Source organism: Oryctolagus cuniculus, chromosome 12, assembly GCF_964237555.1.
Source record: "Oryctolagus cuniculus chromosome 12, mOryCun1.1, whole genome shotgun sequence".
NCBI lineage: Eukaryota > Metazoa > Chordata > Mammalia > Lagomorpha > Leporidae > Oryctolagus > Oryctolagus cuniculus.
Window position 1 is genome coordinate 40,772,277 of NC_091443.1, and position 11,263 is coordinate 40,783,539.

At 43.9% G+C, this 11,263-nt stretch overlaps 1 protein-coding gene across 2 annotated transcripts; it reads left to right on the plus strand.

The window, feature by feature from the left end:
* Window positions 1-1,745: 1,745 nt before the first annotated feature.
* CFL2 (cofilin 2) lies at window positions 1,746-4,507 on the plus strand. 2 transcript variants are annotated; one of them, XM_051822158.2, is made up of 4 exons: window positions 1,746-1,922; window positions 2,930-3,237; window positions 3,347-3,423; window positions 3,514-4,507. In XM_051822158.2, the coding sequence occupies exons 1-4, from the start codon at window positions 1,920-1,922 to the stop codon at window positions 3,624-3,626; spliced, it is 501 nt and encodes a 166-aa protein (XP_051678118.1). In that variant the 5' UTR covers window positions 1,746-1,919; the 3' UTR covers window positions 3,627-4,507. The 2 variants fall into 2 exon arrangements, with proteins under 2 accessions (XP_051678118.1, XP_051678119.1); XM_051822159.2 differs by having other exon boundaries at window positions 1,819-2,025.
* The last annotated feature ends 6,756 nt before the right edge of the window (window positions 4,508-11,263 follow it).

The following is an 11,263-nucleotide window of genomic DNA, read 5'->3' on the forward strand; positions in this document are numbered from 1 at the left end:
AAATGGGAACCCTTGAGGAGAAAAGGCAACATCTTGCTTTCATGATAAGCAGCCAAGCATACAAAACGTTTCGCTTGTAACACCTTCATTACAAATTCAAAAAGTGTTAAATCTTTATGAGAATTTTCCTCAAAGTGTAAAGTGATGATTTTTTTTTCACTGATGAATGAGATACTTTTTTATCTGAAACTCAGAAGCTGCCTTGGCTAGGTTACCCAGGCTCTGCTAGAAGGGGTTGTGATTGCCAACACGACGGAGGAATCTCTACTCTTGGGTCTGCTTATTTGGTGTCTGCTGTCACAGCTGTGCTGCATGAAAGGACTACTAACAAAGTGTACAATAATTTCCTACGAAGTCGAAAATAGAAAAGGATATTACAGGGCCCCTGACTCCTAACTTCAGCTCCTGGCTACTGTGCACCCCAGCAGGCAAGAGGTGGCAGGATGGCTCTGTGGTTGGGTTTCGACAACCCACATGGGAGTCCTGGATTGAAGGCCCAGCTCCTGGTTTTGGCCCTGGTCTAGTCCCAGCTGTTAGGAGCATTTAGGAAGTGAACCAGTAGTTGAGGGTTCAATCTCTCAAACTAAAAAAATATATAGATAGATACATACATACATACGTACACACACACACACACACACTCATATCAGACTTTTGGCCTGGTTAAAATAAATGCCTTCTGCTCCTGACTCCAGCTTCCTGCTAATGTGAACCCTGGGAAGTAGCAGCTGATGGTTTAAGTTTCCTGACACCCACATGGGAGACCCGGATTGAGCGCCCTGGCTAAACCCCAGCCGTTCTGGGGCGTGAACCAGCAAAAGAGAGTCCTCTCTCTATCTCTGCCTTTCCAATAAAATGTGTTTTTTTAAATATTTATTTGAGAGGCAGGGTTAGCGAGAGAGAGAGAGAGAGAGAGAGAGGTCTTCTACCCGCTGGTTCACTCCCCAGATGGCTGCAACCGTGGGAGCTGGTCCGATCCGAAGCCAGCAGTCAGGAGCTTCGTCTGTGTCTCCCACGTGAGTACAGGGGCCCAAGGACTTGGGCCATCTTCCACTGCTTTCTCATTAGCTGGGAGCTGGATCTTCTGATCCAGCGGAATAGACGGGACTCGAACCTGCGTCCAAATGGGATGCCGGCACTGCAGGCAGAGGCTTAACCTACTACACCACAGCGCCGGGCCCAGTAAAATGTTTTTAAACTCCCCTCACCAAAATGTAAGGATATTATCAAGAGAAAGGGTCACCTAGTTTTTTCCTAGCATCATTATTATTGCAATCACTGATTCTTGAAGTGATTCTTCCCCTCTGCCGATAATTTTGTTTCGGCTGACTACTTCAGCCAACCGGGGTAACCCCTTAAAGTGTTTTACCCATTTAATAGGAGAAAAGAGATATAAATAATTCACGCAAATTTGGGGGGTATTCCAAAAACGTCGAAATCGGCGAATGAAGGTGAGACTCCTTCGCGGGGCCCCTCCCCAACCCCGCGGAGGCGGTGAGAGAACGCCCCTCGGGGAGCCCAGCCTGGTGCTTTCCCTCGCCGCCACAAGAGAGGGACCCGCAGGGAGGCCTGAGTCGGCGCCGCCGGGCCCGGCGCCCGCCCTCGGGCCTGCGGTGCCGGCGCTCCGGGGTCGCCCGGAGGACGCAGGCGGGCCGGGCGCCGGGACCGCGCGCGAGGAGGCCGGGCCCGGGAGCGGGGCGGCGCCGGCCGGGGCGGGGGCGTGCCCACGTGACGGCCCCGCCCACGTGACGGCCCCGCCCGCGCCTGCGGCCGCCGCGCCTAGCCGCCTCCCTCGGGCTGCAGCTCCCAGCGTGCCCCGCACTCGCGGCCGCCCCCGTGCCCGCCCCTCCTTCTCCTCCTCCCAGTGCCACAGCGCCCGAGTCTGAGCCGCCGCCGCCGCAGCCACAGCCGCGGGCACTATGGTAAGACGGGCGCGCCGGCGGAGAGGCCGGAGCGCGGCGAGCGGAGACCCCCGCGCGGCCCTGGCAGGGAGGCCGCCATTTTAACCTGATTCGGGCCGCGGAGGTGGGCGCTCCTGCGTTGCGGCCCCGCTGCTCTCTCCAGCCGGCCGGCCTGCCCTCCCCGCTGTCAGGCCGGGCCCTGGCGCTCTTCGGATTCCTGGGGGCGGGGAGGGCGCGGGCCGGGGGCCGGGGCCGGGGCCGGAGCGGGCAGCCGGGGCCACCGAGGGGTCCGCGGGGGGCAGCCCGGCGCGCGCGCCTTGTTTGCCCTTCGCTGTGGATTTTTCCTTAACCTGCGCGCTGTCAGAATGAGCCCGGGCTTCGAGGGCTCTGGGTCGGGGTCTGGCTGGCCTGTGGTTAGAGGGCGGGCGGGGAGGTTGAGGAGGTGGGGCAACTCTTTAAAAATGCCTTTTCGCGGTAAAAAGCTTTTCCACTCGTCCCGTTAGGCGAGGTGTCTGCGTTTGAGCTGTGAGGCAATTATGTTGTAGCCGTGGGCGGTTTGGAGTTTACACTTGCTTCTCTTTCCTTATGAGGAAACAGCAGCGGCTGGGATGACTTTAAAGAAAAAAAAAATAGTAGAAGCATTAACTGAAATCCCAAAGCGTTTTTTTAAGGCCTGCAGAGTTGACACAATACAGAAGGTATTTTTGCTGCTGCTCCTGCGGCTCTGACATCACCCAGTGAAATAGGAAACATTTCAGGGATGGGGCAACTTGGGTTTGTCCCTTTCGCTCTTCCTTCTGTTGGCTTCCACCTCCAAAGCCCTTGAGGATGAATGGGCAGGATGAGTTAGAATGCTTTGGAAGGATCGTGACCGATGCATAAAATCTGACACATTGGGCTGGACGGTTTGCATGATTCCCTGCAATTTTTTATGTCCCTACACCACTCCTAACTCCTCGCTGGGCAAACAGTAATTTTGGCTAAAACCAGAATTCTTGATCTGAATTACTGTTGCTTTTTGTTTTCAGGCTTCTGGAGTTACAGTGAATGATGAAGTCATCAAAGTTTTTAATGATATGAAAGTAAGGAAATCTTCTACACAAGAGGAGATCAAAAAAAGAAAGAAAGCAGTTCTCTTCTGTTTAAGCGATGACAAAAGACAAATAATTGTAGAGGAAGCAAAGCAGATCTTGGTGGGTGACATTGGTGATACTGTAGAGGACCCCTACACATCTTTTGTGAAGTTGCTACCTCTGAATGATTGCCGATATGCTTTGTACGATGCCACATACGAAACAAAAGAGTCTAAGAAAGAAGACCTAGTATTTATATTCTGGTGTGTAAAAACAAAAGAAAAAAGTACTTTTAAAATGCAAGGATTGTTAGTCAGTTTTGCCTTTGCTTGTCTTGTAAATGTGATTCAACAATTTTTTTTCCCTCTGTAGGGCTCCTGAAAGTGCACCTTTAAAAAGCAAGATGATTTATGCTAGCTCTAAAGATGCCATTAAAAAGAAATTTACAGGTACAAACATTTAAATATTTTGTGCAAGGAAGTTGCTCTTTCTTAGTTGTATTAAGATAATGGGATAATTTTTTTTCTTTATCTTTGTAGGGATTAAACACGAATGGCAAGTGAATGGCTTGGATGACATTAAGGACCGTTCAACACTTGGAGAGAAGCTGGGAGGCAATGTAGTAGTTTCACTTGAAGGAAAACCACTATAAAATGACAGTCAAGTGCCATCTGGATCTTAAGGAGCTTCCATTTCTCCAGCTCAGTCCATTGGAATAGTATTAGGGTTTTTTTGTTTTTTGGGTTTTTTTTTCTTTTTTTTTTTTTTCCTTTTTTCCCCTTTCTACTGGGCCCTTCTAACACAATGAATGAAGGAGGCAACATTCATTTAAGCAGCCTATCAGTGATTGCCATTAGACTGTTGAATGCAGTTACTTTATGTAGAACCCATGGAATGCCTTCCCGTCTTACTTCAGCCAAAAGAACTGTTAGATGCCTCCCTTGTAGCAAGCACTACAATGAATGTGATTGTCAATGTGAATAGCTTAGAATACTGCAAAGGGTAAGCTAACTGAATGCCTTGAAAGTATTATCCACTGGTGAGATGGTCAACTTGTTTCAGTATTATTTATAGTTGCACTTGATTGCAAATCTGAGGCTTGAGCATTCATACACCTCACCTGCCTTGGCCAACCTATTTGTGTGACATGGCAGCACGGATATAACACTATGCATTAAAAGCACTTTTTTTTTGTAATGAGTTTAATCCCCCCAAAGGAATGCCAATTAAGTTTTGTTAACTGTGTCATCAATTTAGCCTAGTACCTCAGTGTTCATTCCTGTTACCTGCATACCTTCTTAAACGAAATAGCTATTATTAGTGCCTTTTTGTTTTCCATTGAGTGTACACTACTGAATAAGTGTAGGAGTTTTATGTTTACCATGTGAGTCTTGCAACACTAAAGATATTTTGAGTATCAGTCATGATGGCAATTTCTGTATAAAAGAGCCTTAAATGGAACATTGTTTTGAGATCAGAATCCCCACCCTCACAAAAATGGCCACGTTGCAATAAAAATTGTGGCATATTACAGAACGTTGCCTTGTTTTCCTTGGAAGTTTTGTAAATGTCATGTGAAACAATTAGGGTAAACAACCATCATTAATTTCTGCACTGGTCATTTGAGGATTTTTGTGTGTGTGCAGCATTCGTGTGTGGTATTTTCCAGGTTTGTTGGATTTATTTGATTTAAAAATTTTCCATCCTAGCCAACTAATATAAAATACCATTGTTAAAGAACAGTACTTTTATAAACATGTTTATTTATTTCCTTATGTGTTAGTATGGAGATTAGAAATTATTTTTTGCACTTGGACAAGTACTCTTCAATGTCTGGTTTTGTTCTCTGAATAAATTAGGGTAGTTTTTTTTTTATTCACATTTACTTTATGAGCAATCGAGTGGTAGAAGCAAGAAGCTCTTACTGCTTATTTGGTCATAATGAAATATTGTCCCTCAAAACTTTAAAAATACTTCTTACATTTAAGAAAATGTATTTCAGCTACTATTACTTAATATATTTTGCGAATTTAATTGGCAAAAAGAATTGATATAGCAGTCTTAAACATTAGCAATGGGATTTGACTGTAGTCCAGACCGCTCTCCTTATAGAGAATTTGATCTGCTCAGTGTGAGCGGTTTGCTGTTAGCCAGAGCTATTTATGGCAAACACATGCTTTTGTATCTTGTCATAGTTATCCACAAATGGCAAAACTGGACTTGATTCTACTGGTATGCAAAACAAGCATGCTAGTAATAGTCAATTGTGGCTCAGAACTTAACCCGTTAGCTCTTTTATCAGAAAACAGAAAATGAAAAAAATTTTTTAAAGATAGGGAAGTAATTTGAATATTAGATTTCTTCTGTGTTTCTGAAATATTTTTCAGATGAGAACATTAAAAATAGGGGTACATATCTAGGCTTCCATTTTAAATTATATGAATGGCTTAGGATCTTTTTGTACTGAGCAGTTTTATTTCAGGCTTCCAGCTGTCCCTGTGAGTTATCCTGGACATTTTTATGGCTTTTTGGTAAGGCCAAACTAATAAGCAAAACATGAGACTATTGATGGATGCTAAACCTTATGTACAACTGATACTTGTACCATGGAATTTTTCATTATTTCTTCATTCTTCTGAAAAATAAGGGACTATAAATCAGTTATGTAGTATCTTTTGTTTTGAAAGCTGAGTCCTTACCTTTCTTATATGCCCCTTTAATTATGTAATACTTTCAGAGACTAAGTATTACTTTAAACTATGATACTTTGATTTGTCAGATTGGCAAAAACTGATAATATGGTTAGGTTCATCTTTGAGATAGATTTTTGGGCATGAGCCAAAAATAATGATAAAATTAATAATGGATCATGTGTTGCTTGAGACTTACTTGACATTTGAAGTGACCACTATCTTCCAATGGTTTTTACAATGAAACAATGTTCCAGTTAGCTTTAAGAGGTCTATGGTGCTACTTAGTAAAATATTGAGGGCGATATTTTATTGCTAGCTTGCAAAATGACAAGTGTTTAAAAAATAAAATATATGAAAATATTTAAAGCTGTTGAGATGTGTTTACTTATCCTAGAAAAGATTAAAAGTTTAAAAATGATACTGCAGATAAGAGAGGCACCATTATCTTTTAGTCTCTTTTTTCATGATTTTGTTTGATGTGCATTCTCATTTAAGAAGACCAATTTTCTTTAGAAATTGAATGTTGTAGCAATTAATTTTAGCATTTTCAGACAAATGGGAACAGTTGGCATTTTTCCCAAACTGGCTATCAGCTGTTGTCTTCCATCATTATCTAAAATAGGATAGCCAGCATTGTGTATTTAATGCATCTTTTTAGTAGATTGGAAGAAATCCTCCTACTGGGTTTGAGTTTCTCTGATGCTTTTCCTTCGTAGCAGCCAATCTTTAGAACCGAGCAGCTGAGCTCTGCGAGACAACTTGAAGTGTCTTGTTGAGGACTAATCAACAGCAATGGTAAATCACAGCAGGTTGGAACATTTTTCATTAGGTTTGTTGCTGAAAAGGTAACCTTGCTCTCTTCACAGGTCTGTTTTTGCTTCTGAATTTAGGATTAAATGTAAAACAACATAAATATTCATTTTCATATGAATATTAAAGCTATTAGAGATGTGTAGGCAGACTCCAAGGAATATTGCTTTTAAACAAAAGATTATTTGAAGGGCAGAGTTAGAGAAGGAGAGACAGAGAGCTCTTCCATCTGCTGGTTCACTCCCCAAATGGTCACAATGGCCAGGGCTGGGCCAGGCTGGAGCCCGGAGCCAGGAGCTTCATCTGAGTCTCCTACGTGGGTGCAGGAGCCCAAGTACTTGGGTCATTTTCTGCTGCTAGGTGCATTAGCAGGGAGCAAGACGGGAAGTAGAGCAGGTAGAACTTGATATCCGTATGGGATGCTGGCACTGCAGGCCGTGGCTTACCTCATTGTGCCTCAATGCCCAGATAATGTTTTCAAGACAGCACGAGTTTATAGATGTTCTGTCGCATCTTGGCCAGTGGAGTCTGAGGCTTTTCCTTTGCTGTGGAGCACCAATTGTTTTCTTTCCTTGAAGCATGGAGACTCAGCCCTTCAGTTCCAGTTCAGTTTCCTCTCATAATGCAGTTGGACAAATTTGTCTCAGGTTTTTTTTTTTTTTTTTTTTCCTTTAAAGATTATTCATTTATTTATTTGAAAAGCAGAGTTACATGTAGAGATGCAGAGGCGGCGGGTGGGGGGGTGTCTTCCATCCCCTGGTTCACTCCCCAGATGGCCACAATGGCTGGAGCTGTGCTGATCAGGAGCCACGAGCTTCTTCAGTCTCCCATGGGAGTGCAGGGGCCCAAGGACTTGGACCATCTTCTGCTGCCTTCCCAGGCCATAGCAGAGAGCTGGATCAGAAGTGGAGCAGCCAGGACTCAAACTGGCGCCCATATGGATGCCAGCACTGCAGGCGGCAGCTTTACCCTCTATGCCACAACACCAGCCCTATCTCTCAGTTTCTTAATTGGTAATGTGGGAACAATATCTGTCTGCTGTACCTGGTTGCTGAGCACCAAAGGCAACAGTGCTTTCCGAAAACAGGAACATGCCAGGGAAATGTAATAATTTATTTAAACCATTTGCTCTTTTAAAAAATGTATTTACTTGAATGGCAGAGTGACACAGATCTCCTAGTCACTGCTTCACTCCACAGACGACTCCAACAACCATAGATGGGCCAGACTGAACCTCTCTTTTTGTAGCTACTACATTTAATCTCAGTTCAAGGACTATTTTGCTAATATATGGCATCTTTTTCAGAATGAAATATGAAGTTTATAATTAATGTAGCTTCCGAGTTGATGCTCCTGACTACCTTTAGGCTTTTTAATGTCATTTTCTTTTTCATGTCTGATTGGATACTAGTTCCTCTCTACCCCCAGATACTTCTGAAATAAAAAAAAAAAAAAAAGATAGCTATTGCTTTGGGATACTTGGCATAAATTGTTGGTCAGGGTGAGCATCTATTATTAGTATCTAATTTTGTGTAGTCCATCATAGTTTTCAAGTCACTTTATTTGATCTCTTTAGGTCCTGTTACTAGCTAACCGTATTTCTTCATTACATGTAAGGAAACTGGAGATTGGGGGATTAAAGAACAGCCTAAACTATGGAGTAGCAAAATACGCAGGGGTGGGTATTATGGTGTGGCAGATTAAACTACCACTTGGGATGCCTGTATCCCATTTTGGAGTGCTGGTTTGAGTCCTGGCTACTATGCTGCCAGTCCAGGTCGCTGCTAGTGCATACTGAGAGGGGCAGATGGTGGCTCAAGTGCTTGTGTCCCTGCTGTCCACCTGAGAGACTCAGCTGGAATTCCTGGCTCCTGGCTCAGCCTTGGCTGTTGTGGGCATGTAGAGGGGTAAGCAAGTTGATGGAAGATTTCTCTGTTTGTTAGTTTACATTTCGATTACAGAAAAATAAACATTAAAAGAAAAAAAGTGGGGGCCACTGATGTGACTCAGCAGGTTAAATCCCTGGCATGTAGCATCAGCATCCCTTATGCAAGTCCCTGCTGCTCCACTTCCGATCCAGCTCCCTGGGAAAGCAGCAGAGGATGGCCCAAGGGCTTCAGCCCCTGCATACATGTGGGAGACCCAGAAAAAGCTCCTGGCTCCTGGCTTCGGCCCTGACTGATGCGGCCATTTGGTGTTTGAATCAGCAGATGAGAGATTCTAACTATGCCTCTCAAGTCTTTTTTTAAAAAGCTATAACAGTCGCATATAATTTTCACTATGCATTTTACATTGTAACAGTTACTGTATTTCTTTTTTAAAAACAAATAATTTGATATTTTGAGCAGATTACTAATTGTTAAGGATTTCTGGGGCTGGCGTTGTGGTACAGTGGGTTAAGCTGTCATGTAAGACGCTAGCGTCCCATGAGCACTGGTTCAGATACCCGCTGTTCTGCTTCCCATCCAGATCATGGCTAATGAACATGGAAAAGCAGCAGAAGAGTGCTTAAGACCCTGTCACGGCTGGCACCGCGGCTCAGTAAGCTAATCCTCCACCTGCAGCGCCGGCACACAGGGTTCTAGTCCCGGTCGGGGCGCCGGATTCTGTCCCGGTTGCTCCTCTTCCAGTCCAGCTCTCTGCTGTGGCTCGGGAAGGCAGTGGAGGATGGCCCAAGTCCTTGGGCTCTGCACCCACATGGAGACCAGGAGGAAGCACCTAGCTCCTGGCTTCGGATCAGCGCGGTGTGCTAGTCGCAAGTGCACCAGCTGCGGCAGCCATTAGAGGGTGAACCAACAGTAAAGGAAGACCTTTCTGTCTGTCTCACTAACCACTCTGCCTGTCAAAAAAACAAACAAACAAACAAAAAAAAACTTGTCATCCACATGGGAGACCCAGATGGAATTCCAGTCTCCTGGTTTTGGCCTGGTCCAGCCCAGATTTGTGTGGCCATTTGGGATGTGAACCAGCAAATTTGTCTCTCCCCCTACTTTCCCCACCCCTCCAACCCTTTGTCTGTAACTCTGCCTTTCAAATAAATATTTTTAAAATTTTAAAAATTAGTTTCATTTTATTTGAAAGGCAGAGGGACAGACAAGTTTTCCATCTACTAGTTCACTCCCCAAATACCTGCAAAGCTGGGGCTGGGTCAGGCCAAAGCCAGGAGCTTGGAAGTCAATCCAGGTCTCCCACATGGATGGCAGGAACCTAAGTATCCCGGGGTTTGGTCTTTTTTTTTTCCTTTTCCTTTTCCTTTTTTTTTTTTTTTTTTGGTAAGTAAAGTATGTGAAATAGCTGAGCTATAAATAGAGGGCTGTTATTGTATTCCAGTAAAGGATCTACATATTAATATTTGAAGAACTCATATTTACCTTTTTTAAAAAATATTTATTTATTTGACAGAGTTATAGACAATGAGACAGTCAGAAAGAGGTCTTCTGTCCACTGGTTTACTACCCAAATGGCTGCAACGGCCGAAATGGGCCAATCCAAAGCCAGGAGCCAGGAGCTTCCTCTGGGCCTCCCACATGTGTACAGGGGCCCAAGGACTTGGGCCATCCTCTACTGCTTTCCCAGGCCATAGCAGAGAGCTGGATCGGAAGTGGAGCAGCCGGGACTAGGACCGGCGCCCATAAAGGATGCCAGCACCATAGGCGGAGGATTAACCTGCGCCACAGCACTGGTCCCTCATATTTACCTTTGGCTGTATCTGTATCATTATAGGCATACAAAGGAATTTGTCCCCATAATGAAGGAAAGATTATTCTTAATCCTTTTCTTAAAGATTATTGAAATAATAAGATATGAGAACTAGTATTTGATAAGCAAAATAATCTTTAAAATGCCAGTTGACTTGTTTCAGTTTATTTTATTGGATGTTTCTTTTAGTTTATTAGTTGTGCCCCAGGCATACTCATTACGAAGTAGCTTGGACTACTTTTTATTTGCTCTCTATTTATGACAGCTAATTTCATAGCACATATACAACAGTTAAGTAGTTTATTTGGTATAACAAAAATGTGGAACAGAGTTTGTTCAAATGAAGTCATTTTCCCACAGAAATGAAAAAGTTGTGATGATAGTATAGGATGTTGACACATTTTCCATCATTTTATGTGTTCTTAATAATGGAATTCCAAGTATTTCCCTAGGGAAGTTGATAGTTACTGAGTAAGTTTCAAAATTCCTGGGCACATGGCCCAAACCTTCCTAATATGTGTTCCTGTGAACTGATGGAGATTTTTTCTTTTCTACTGACTGCAAACTAAATCTCCAGATTTAAAGAAAGGCAGATCCCAAGTTGACATAGACACAGTTCTATAAAAGGTAGAGAGGGCAACAGTGTATTTTGTTCTAGAAATAATAAAACTGCCATACCAAGACCAGCATTGTGTAGCAGGGTAAGCTGCCACCTGCGATGTCAGCATCCCGTATGGGTGCTGTTTCGAGTCCCGGGAGCTCTGCTTCAGATCCAGCTCTCTGCTATGGCCTGGGAAAGCAGTGGAAGATGGCCCAAGACCTTGGGCCCCTGCATCCATGTGGGAGACTTGTATGAAGCTCGGGGAGTGAACCAGCAAATGGAAGAGATCTCTCTCTCCCTTTCTAACTCCACCTTTCAAATAAAAGTAAAAAGCTTTACTGTATCTCACAAGAAATAAGATTATGTCGAACAGCTGTCAACTTCTTGAAGTGGAATAGAATTCTGTGAGAAGATTAGATTAATGTAAACCTTGTGGGTATAAAATAACATGAAAGATTGAGAGGAAAAGGCCTACTTTTACTCATG